This window comes from Lampetra planeri, chromosome 38, assembly GCF_965212315.1.
Source record: "Lampetra planeri chromosome 38, kcLamPlan1.2.h2, whole genome shotgun sequence".
Taxonomy (NCBI): Eukaryota; Metazoa; Chordata; class Hyperoartia; order Petromyzontiformes; family Petromyzontidae; genus Lampetra; species Lampetra planeri.
This window is the reverse complement of record NC_136144.1, coordinates 2,315,736-2,326,273: the sequence shown is the minus strand read 5'-3', so window position 1 is coordinate 2,326,273 and position 10,538 is coordinate 2,315,736. Positions and strand designations below refer to the sequence as shown.

At 53.8% G+C, this 10,538-nt stretch overlaps 1 protein-coding gene across 1 annotated transcript; it reads right to left on the bottom strand.

The window, feature by feature from the left end:
• Window positions 1–2,557: 2,557 nt before the first annotated feature.
• On the bottom strand, window positions 2,558–8,862 carry LOC144731193 (uncharacterized). The gene is made up of 3 exons (XM_078612165.1): window positions 8,751–8,862; window positions 7,569–8,249; window positions 2,558–6,732 (listed from the first exon to the last, which is right to left on the bottom strand). Exon 3 carries the CDS (start codon window positions 6,608–6,610, stop codon window positions 3,617–3,619), a length of 2,994 nt encoding a protein of 997 aa, XP_078468291.1. The 5' UTR covers window positions 6,611–6,732; window positions 7,569–8,249; window positions 8,751–8,862; the 3' UTR covers window positions 2,558–3,616.
• Between the last annotated feature and the right edge of the window lie 1,676 nt (window positions 8,863–10,538).

Sequence of the window (10,538 nt, the reverse complement as noted above, 5' to 3'; positions counted from 1 at the left end):
CTTGAAGCAAGGTTGCAAATTCTGCCATCCTAGCCCTCCTCCAGTTCATTACTTAACAACACCTGGTGTTTTGCAGTTTGCTGCGCTTTGGTGTGTTTTCATTCATTAAAAAAACAAGTAAAAAGATAATATATAAAAATATCATCAAACATTATTAATATCAATTTTGGAAGAAGGGTTAGTATACAACAGTTCACTGAGCTAAACATCTCTTTTTCAGGAGCGACTTGGCACCAATGTCAGCTCAACGAAGTGGCTCATCGTCACGTGTAAATTATAGCAGCCAAATACTTTCAACGAATATTCATATTCTTGGTTCTTTCGGTAAAGTCATGGAAAAAAAAATATGAAATAAAAATCTAATTAATAAAAATAAAGTAAATATGATAAATAGCTTTTATTATTTTCATTTTATCTCATTTTCTATTTCATTTTTTTTATTTGAAAAAATATATAGATTTTTTTATTTTCTATTTACGTGACTTTACCGAAAGAACCAAGAATATGAATTGCTGTAGTCAAGTCAAAACTTTAAACGAATGTTTCTAAACGTGGAGGGAAAAACCGGAGGAACCGGAGAAAAATCCACGCGACCACGGGGAGAGACAGAGGCAGGCAAACTCCAAATATACAGCAGCAGGCATCAGGGTCGGGATCGAACCCACAATCTCCTGTATACCAGGCCAGGTAGTTATGGGGGAAAGCAGAGACAGCGAGAGGGAGAGGGGGGAGAATTAGTCAAACTCACACTCAGTATTACTCACTAACCATGATACACTCACCATCACACTCACCACCACACTCACCATCATACTCACCATCATACTAACCATCACACTCACCATCATACTCACCACCACACTCACACACAAGCCCACACACATCAACATTCGCCATTCACCACTTCGTGGCGGTGACGTCACCACAATAACTCAGTTGCCATGGTTTGACGGCTGTGTGGTGAGTCTGTGGCTCTCTGTGTGGTGGTGAGTCTGTGGGTCTCTGTGTGGTTAGTCTGTAGGTATCTGTATGATGAATCTGTGGGTATCTGTGTGGTGAGTCTGTGGGTCTCTGCGTGATGAGTCTGTCGGTCTTTGTGTGATGAATCTGTGGGTCTCTGTGTTATGAGTCTGTGGGTCTCTGCGTGATGAGTCTGTGGATCTCTGTGTGGTGAGTCTGTGGGTCTCTGTGTGAGCTGAGTCTGTGGGTCTCTGTGTGAGGTGGGTTTGTGGGTCTCTGTGTGGTGGTGAGTCTGTGGGTCTCTGTGTGGTGAGTCTGTCGGTCTCTCTGTGTGGTGAGTCTGTGGGTCTCTGTGTGGTGAGTCAGCGAGTCTCTGTGGGTGTCTGGACATTTCCACACGATGGTGATGATGTTATCAGCTACTTGGTTGAGCTTCTATGTGTCCCTGTCGGTCTCTATGTTTCTCTGTGGTTCTCTATGTATCACTCTGGGTCTATATGTATCTCTATCGGTTTATATGTATCTATATCGGTCTCTTTGTATCTATGTGGGTCTCTATGTATCACTATGGGTCTCTATGGGTCACTATGTATATCTGTGTATCTCTGGAACTCTGTGTGTCTCTATGTATCTCTTTGGGTTTTTATGTATGACTATGGGTTTCTGTGTGTCTCTATGGGTCTCTGTGTGTCTCTTAGGGTATATATGTATCGCTATAGGTCTATATGTATCTCTATGGGTCTCTATGTATCACTATGGTGCTCTGTGTGCCTCTATGGATAAGCTATGTTTCTTAAGTGAACTGGGGAATGTGGAGGGTGGGTAACGTGAGAGCCAATGGGAGATCAATGGGAGTGGCCGGCTGGTGTGATTGTAATGCGTAGTGCGGATAAGCGTGGTTTCTTAAGCGAACTGGGAAATGTGGGGACGTGTAACGTCGGAGACTATGGGAGTAGCCGCTGAAGGCGATTGTAATTTGTAATGTGGATAAGTAAGCTGCTTATGTGATGTAGGAAATCTGGCAGAAGGGTTGACGTAAATTATATAGAAGCCTACGGGAGTAGGCAGTGAAGGTGATTGTAATTTGTAGTGTGGATAAGTTAGGTAAGCTCTGTCCAGGACGGGCCGCGCAGAACTCATGAATTGTTACTCAGACACGTGTCCCACCCCACTTGTGACGTCACCACGGCACTTATGCCAGGCTAGGTGCATGCACTCTGAGGCCACGTGAAGTGTCGAAGGGTCGCTGCTGGCAGGTCACGGGACAGACCCAGCAGTTGCCATGCGTTGACTGCTGTGCCAGGCTAGGTACAGGAGCTGGGCAGACTCCAAATACACAGCAGCAGCAGGCATCGTCAGGGACGTGATTGAACCCACGACTTCCTATGTACCAGGCGAGGTAGTTAACATCTCATCAGGGTCGGAATTGAACCCACGACCTCCTGTGTACCAGGCGAGGTAGTTAACATCTCATCAGGGTCGGAATTGAACCCACGACCTCCTGTGTACCAGGCAAGGTAGTCAACATCTGGACCCAAGTCACCTGAGACCCCAGGCTGCAGCAACTCGCCACAACAAACACAATTGCAACGATCTGTTAAATCCGCTTATTTATTAACAACAACAATCGATAAACAAACAATGGTCTAGATGTATATGTACACATTATTACATTATAACTTTTTCTTATCTCTATCCTAACTCTTCACACGCGCAAGTGGCTAGGCAGGTGAGTGTGAGTGGTGAGTGTGGGTGGTGAGTGTGGTGTGGTGAGTGTGGCTGGTGAGTGTGGGTGGTGAGTGTGGGTGGTGAGTGTGGTGAGTGTGGGTGGTGAGTGTGGTGAGTGTGACTGGTGAGTGTGGGTGGTGAGTGTGGGTGGTGAGTGTGGTGAGTGTGGGTGGTGAGTGTGGCTGGTGAGTGTGGGTGGTGAGTGTGGTGAGTGTGGGTGGTGAGTGTGGGTGCTGAGTTGGCTGGTGAGTGTGGGTGGTGAGTGTGGGTGGTGAGTGTGGGTGGTGAGTGTGGGTGGTGAGTGTGGGGGGTGAGTGTGGGTGGCGATGGTGGGTGGCGAATGTGGGTGGCGAGTGTGGGTGGGGAGTGTGGTGAGTGTGGGTGGTGAGTGTGGATGGTGAGTGTGGGAAGTGAGTGTGTTGAGTGTGGGTGGTGAGTGTGGTGTGGTGAGTGTGGTGAGTGTGGGTGGTGAGTGTGGGTGGTGAGTGTGGTGTGGTGAGTGTGGTGAGTGTGGGTGGTGAGTGTGGGTGGTGAGTGTGGTGAGTGTGGGTGGAGAGTGTGGGTGGTCAGTGTGGGTGGTGAGTGTGGGTGGTGAGTGTGGCTGGTGAGTGTGGGTGGTGAGTGTGGGTGGTGAGTGTGGCTGGTGAGTGTGGCTGGTGATTGTGGGTGGTGAGTGTGGGTGGTGAGTGTGGCTGGTGAGTGTGGGTAGTGAGTGTGGGTGGTGAGTGTGGGTGGCGATGGTGGGTGGCGAATGTGGGTGGCGAGTGTGGGTGGGGAGTGTGGTGAGTGTGGGTGGTGAGTGTGGATGGTGAGTGTGGGAAGTGAGTGTGTTGAGTGTGGGTGGTGAGTGTGGTGTGGTGAGTGTGGGTGGTGAGTGTGGGTGGTGAGTGTGGTGAGTGTGGTGAGTGTGGGTGGAGAGTGTGGGTGGTCAGTGTAGTGAGTGTGGGTGGTGAGTGTGGGTGGTGAGTGTGGTGTGGTGAGTGTGGTGAGTGTGGCTGGTGAGTGTGGGTGGTGAGTGTGGGTGGTGTGTGTGGCTGGTGAGTGTGGGTGGTGAGTGTGGTGAGTGTGGGTGGTGTGTTTGGGTGGTGAGTGAATGTGGTGAGTGTGGGTGGTGAGTGTAGTGAGTGTGGGTGGTGAGTGTGGGTGGTGAGTGTGGCTGGTGAGTGTGGGTGGTGAGTGTGGGTGTTGAGTGAGTGTGGTGAGTGTGGCTGGTGAGTGTGGGTGGCGAGTATGGGTGGTGAGTGAGTGTGGTGAGTGTGGGTGGTGTGTGTGGCTGGTGAGTATGGGTGGTGAGTGTGGTGAGTGTGGGTGGTGTGTTTGGGTGGTGAGTTAGTGTGGTGAGTGTGGGTGGTGAGTGTGGGTGGTGAGTGTGGTCAGTTTGGGTGGTGAGTGTGGGTGTTGAGTGAGTGTGGTGAGTGTGGCTGGTGAGTGTGTGTGGTGAGTGTGGGTGGTGAGTGAGTGTAGTGAGTGTGGGTGGTGAGTGTGGGTGGTGAGTGTGGTCAGTTTGGGTGGTGAGTGTGGGTGTTGAGTGAGTGTGGTGAGTGTGGCTGGTGAGTGTGGGTGGTGAGTATGGGTGGTGAGTGAGTGTGGTGAGTGTGGGTGGTGAGTGTGGTGAGTGTGGTGAGTGTGGGTGGTGAGTGAGGTGTTGTGAGTGTGGGTGGTAAGTGTGGGTGGTGAGTGTGGGTGATGAGTGTGATGAGTGTGGTGAGTTTGGGTGGTGAGTGTGGGTGGTGAGTGTGGGTGGTAGTGTGGTGTAGTGAGTGTGGGTGGTGAGTGTGGTGAGTGTGGGTGGCGAGTGTGGGTGGTGAGTGTGGCTGGTGAGTGTGGGTGGTGAGTGTGGTGTGGTGAGCGTGGGTGGTGAGTGTAATGAGTGTGGGTGGTGAGTGTGGGTGGTGAGTGAGTGTAGTGAGTGTGGGTGGTGAGTGTGGGTGGTGAGTGTGGTGTGGTGAGTGTGGGTGGTGAGTGTGGTGAGGGTGGGTGGTGAGTGTGGCTGGTGAGTGAGTGTGGTGAGTGTGGGTGGTGAGTATGGGTGGTGAGTGAGTGTGGTGAGTGTGGGTGGCGAGTGTGGTGAGTGTGGTGTGGGTGGTGAGTGAGGTGTGGTGAGTGTGGGTGGTGATTGTGGGTGGTGAGTGAGTGTAGTGAGTGTGGGTGGTGAGTGTGGGTGGTGAATGAGTGTGGTGAGTGTGGGAGGTGAGTATGGGTGGTGAGTGAGTATGGTGAGTGTGGGTGGTGAGTGTGGTGAGTGTGGTGAGTGTGGGTGGTGAGTGAGGTGTGGTGAGTGTGGGTGGTGATTGTGGGTGGTGAGTGTGGGTAGTGAGTATGATGAGTGTGGGTGGTGAGTGTGGTGAGTGTGGGTGGTGAGTGTGGGTGGTAGTGTGGTGAGTGTGGGTGGTGAGTGTGGGTGGTGAGTGTGTTGAGTGAGTGTGGTAAGTGTGGGTGGTGAGTGTGGGTGGTGAGTGTGGGTGGTGAGTGTGGTGAGTGTGGGTGGAGAGTGTGGGTGGTGAATGTGGAGAGTGTGGGTGGTCAGTGTGGTCAGTGTGGGTGGTGAGTGTGGGTGGTGAATGTGGGTGGTAAGTGTGGGTTGTGAGTGTGGATGGTGAGTGTGGGTGGTGAGTATGGGTGGTGAGTGAGTGTGGTGAGTGTGGGTGGTGAATGTGGTGAGTGTGGGTGGTGAGTGAGGTGTGGTGAGTGTGGGTGGTGAGTGTGGGTGGTGAGTGTGGGTAGTGAGTGTGGCAGGTGAGTGTGGGTGGTTAGTGAGTGTGGGTGGTGAGTATGGGTGGTGAATGTGTGGGGAGTGTGGTGAGTGTGGGTGGTGAGTGTGGGTGGGGAGTATGGGTGGGGAGTGGTGAGTGTGGGTGGTGAGTGTGGGTGGGGAGTGTGGTGAGTGTGGGTGGTGAGTGTGAGTGGTGAGTGAATGTGGTGAGTGTGAGTGGTGAGTGTGGGTGGTGAGTGTGGTGAGTGTGGTGAGTGTGGGTGGTGAGTATGGGTGGTGAGTGTGGGTGGTAAGTGTGGGTGGGGAGTGTGATGAGTGTGGGTGGTGAGTGTGGGAGATGAGTGTGGGTGGGGAGTGTGGAGAGTGTGGGTGGTGAGTGTGGGTGGTGAGTATGGGTGGTGAGTGAGTGTGGTGAGTGTGGGTGGTGAATGTGGTGAGTGTGGGTGGTGAGTGAGGTGTGGTGAGTGTGGGTGGTGAGTGTGGGTGGTGAGTGTGGGTAGTGAGTGTGGCAGGTGAGTGTGGGTGGTGAGTGAGTGTGGGTGGTGAGTATGGGTGGTGAATGTGTGTGGGGAGTGTGGTGAGTGTGGGTGGTGAGTGTGGGTGGGGAGTATGGGTGGGGAGTGGTGAGTGTGGGTGGTGAGTGTGGGTGGGGAGTGTGGTGAGTGTGGGTGGTGAGTGTGAGTGGTGAGTGAATGTGGTGAGTGTGAGTGGTGAGTGTGGGTGGTGAGTGTGGTGAGTGTGGGTGGTGAGTATGGGTGGTGAGTGTGGGTGGTAAGTGTGGGTGGGGAGTGTGATGAGTGTGGGTGGTGAGTGTGGGAGATGAGTGTGGGTGGGGAGTGTGGAGAGTGTGGGTGGTGAGTGTGGGTGGTGAGTGTGGGTGGTGAGTGTGGGTGGTGAGTGTGGGTGGTGAGTGTGGGTGGTGAGTGTGGCAGGTGAGTGTGGGTGGGGAGTGTGGTGAGTGTGGGTGGTGAGTGTGAGTGGTGAGTGTGGGTGGGGAGTGTGGGTGGGGAGTGTGGTGAGTGTGGGTGGTGAGTGTGGGTCCACTCCGCTACTCTGCCGTGGGCCGCCCACCACAGAGCAGCAGGCGGCTGAGCAGCGAGCGGAGTGAGCGGAGCGCCCTGCCCACACGTGCCAGGACCCCTCGCTCCCTCTCCCCCTCCTCCTCCTCTTCCTCCTTCTCCTCTTTATCCTCCTCCTCGTTGTCGTCATCCTCCTCCTGCGTCTCCACCACCTCCACCACCTCCGTCCTCTCTCCAAAGGTCTGGGTGAGCAACGATGACGACGATGGCGATGACGACGATGGCGATAGGAGCTTCTCCTCCGGCTCCGCTCTGTGGAGAGAGAGGCAGCAGCACCACAGCAGCGCATCATCGTCATCATCATCATCGTCATCATCATCGTCATCATCATCAACATCGTCATCATCATCGTCGTCATCATCATCAACATCGTTATCATCGTCGTCGTCATCACCATCGTCGTCGTCATCGTCGTCGTCATCATCGTCAACATCATCGTCGTCATGATCATCGTTATCATCATCGTCATCATCAGACCCACAGAGACCCATAGACCCACAGTGACCTATAGACCCACATAGACCAGAAGCCACTTGGCCATCTCAGCTGATAGCTGAATCAAGTGGGCTGATAACATCATCATCATCTTCATCGCGTGGACATTCATAGCGGCAGTCAATTACTCGAAGTGCGTGACGCCGATTCTAAACGTGGAGGGGAAAATCTGCAGGACCCTGAGAAGAATCCACGCGGTGACCACCACGGGGACAGAAACGCAAAATGCAAATATACAGCAGCACAGGCATCGTCAGGGTCGGGATCAAGCCCACGACCTCCTGTTTACCAGGCGAGGTAGTTATCATCTCATCAGGATCGAATCCACTACCTCCTGTGTACCAGGCGAGGTGGTTAACATCTCATCAGTATCGAACCCACAACCTCCTGCGTACCAGGCGAGGTAGTTAACATTCATCAGGGTCGGGATCGAAACCACAACCTCCTGCATACCAGGCAAGGTAGTTAACATCTCATCAGGATCGACCCCACTACCTCCTGCGTACCAGGCGAGGTAGTTAACATCTAATCAGGGTCGGGATCGAACCCATGACCTCCTGCGTACCAGGCGAGGTACACAGAGAGAGGCTCACCGCGGCTGAGCAGCTGCAGAGCCTTGGACAGGAGTGGTGCCACCGCCGCTGCTGCTGATGGTGGTGGTGGCCCAGCTGGTGGTGTCGGCCCAGCTGGTGGTGGTGGCCCGGATGGTGGTGGTGGCCCAGTTGATGGGCCGATTGTAGATGATGGGAGTGGTGGTGGCGGTGGTGGGGGTGGCCCAGCTGGTGGTGGTGGCCCGGGTGGGGGTGGGGACCAAGATGGTGGTGGTGGTGGCCTGGATGGTGGTGGTGGTGGGGATGGCCCGGGTGGTGGTGGTGGCCCGGATGGTGGTGGTGGTGGCCCGGATGGTGGTGTTGGTGGGGATGGCCCGGATGGTGGCGGTGGTGGTGGTAGCGGTGGTAGCCCGGATGGTAGTGGAGGTGAGGATGGCCCGGATGGTGGCGGTGGTGGGGATGGCCCGGATGGTGGCGGTGGTGGGGATGGCCCGGGTGGTGGTGGTGGCCCGGATGGTGGCGGTGGTGGTGGTAGCCCGGATGGTAGTGGAGGTGGCCTCGCTGGCGGTGGTGGTGGTGGCCCGGGTGGTGGTGGTGGCCTGGGTGGTGGTGGGGGTGGCCCTGTTGGTGGTGGTCCTGCTGGTGGTGGCCCGGGTGGTGGTGGTTTGGAGCCAGCTGTGAGCCAGCGCCTGCTCAGGCGTCATCCGGAGATTCGGATCCCATCTGTTGGGAGACGCACGGGGAGGGAGGCAGGGGAGGGGTGGGGGGGAGACTTACACGTGGTGAGAAGGGCATGGTGAGATGATTTGACAGGGTGGGAGGTGGGGGAAGAGTGGGGAGAGGGGGGGGATGGAGATGGTGGGAGGGAGTGGTGGTGGGTAGTGAGTGGGTGGCAGAGCTGTCAACCCGTACGGATTATTCCATATTCTTGTACACGGAAATTGAGTTTTCAGATCCGTACGGAGTGCAGCCGTTTCAATTCTGGGTAAAAATAATAATTTGTCTCTATTTGTTTGTGTTTGTCCCTTGTGATGGGACTTTGCAGGATGAACGTTAAGATTTATAAGGGGCACGGAGTAACCGACAATATCTGAGTTGGGTCTGTTGTAAGGTAGGGCACTGATAAGGTGTTGACAGGTATGGGGTGGTGAGTGGGGGTGAGTGAGTGGGGGTGAGTGGTGTGGGGATAAGTGGGGGTGAGCGAGGGGTGAGTGTTGTTCGTACTGCAGGCAGCGGCTGACGAAGTCCACCAGCTGAGGGTGGTGGCCCTGCAGCGCGCGGTGCAGGGGGAGGCTTCCTGGTGGCCGCTGCTTGGACAGGTTTTTGGGGAGGCCCTCAGAGTCTGCAGAGAGACGCACGCAGAGTCACCAACCACCACGTCGCCCACATACCTGCTCATCCACTTACCTACCCACCTACCTATCCACCTACATACCCACTCACCGAACCACCTACATACTACCAACCAATCTACCTAACCACCCTACACACCCACCCAACCACTCACCTGCCCACTTATCCACCTACCCTCACACCGACCCACTCACCCACATACGCACTTAACCACCTACCCACTCACTCACCCACCCACCCACTCACTCACCTACCTACTCACCCACCCACTCACTCACCTACCTACTCACCTTCCCAACCACTCACTCACCCACCTACTCACTCACCCACCCACTTACCCACCCACTCACCCACCCGCTCACTCACCCACCCACCTATGCTTCCGAACGCCTGCTACTGAGAGCCCAAAACCCCACCCCACCTACCACCCCCAAGATAATCAGAGCCGCCCCCAGCCCCCCCCACAAAATAACCCTATAAGAGCCTCACTGCCACCCCACCTAACAAAACGGAATGGGTTACGTCGCTTGCGCCAGCCTGCCCGAGCCCCTCGACTCACCAAAGAAAAGTATCCTTTTTGGGGCGTCGTCCACCATCTTTTTCGGGGGCATGCCCAGGATCTGCGCATGGATTCGGACGAAGACAAAAGGAGGAGGAGGGGGGGGGTTACAGCCGGTGTCGCCTCAGCGGGCCCATTGGGGCAAATACTGCATGTCAGCGGTGAGTCGTGGCGGAGGCAGCGCCTGTGGAGGCCGGAACTGTGTACAAAGACAACAATCCCCCCCTCTCCTTATTAGTCTCATCTCATTGCTGGGGCAAGTGTTGTTAGCAGCGAGCAGCACCTATGAAGGCCGGAACGGCACACGAGGGGGTGGGTGCCCAGCGCCACGCCCAGCCACCTTTGTCTCCCCCAGTGGAAATGTTTACTACACACTGCTACACCAGGTACAGTAGAACCTCTGGTCACGAACGCTTCTGACCACGACCAAATCGGGTTCCGACCAAAAAATCCACAACATTTTTGAATCTGGTAACGAACACATACTCGGGTGGCGATCAAACACGGCCACGGCCGATTTCCCCTTCCGCGCCATTTTTTGTTGAATTACACAAAGCGTAACAGTTATGTATGTAACTATTGTCATATAAAATTCCTAGTAAGATATTAATTTTGTGAGTGTAGTCATACCCCCCCCCCCCCCCCATCATTCAAGCCGTAATTTAGAGAGCGAAAGCGCTGAGTACGTAAATCGCTCACGTAAGAACCCGTTAATGTCTTCTCACATCATTCATACGATGATGCGGTGAAGTAAACGTTCATACGATATTACGGTGAATGCTTCCACAAACAATACTGTACGCAAATATTACTGTTAACTTACTTTCAATAGAAACATGAATTTCTTGTGCGAATATTCTCTCTCTCTCTCTCAGAATCGACCGACTGATGTAGCAGACGAAACAATCATCTTGTTGAACGATTCTAAACCTTGACGCAGCAATGTTAGTTTTCCCTGTTGTTCAAGGTTTTCTCAGTGTTATTCAATGTTTTTACATTTAGTTTACTATTACACTGTGAATTCTATGGCATTATTAACTATTTTTGTGCTTAAAAATCTTTAAAAAACAATATTTATGTACAATTCGTAGGAGTCTGGA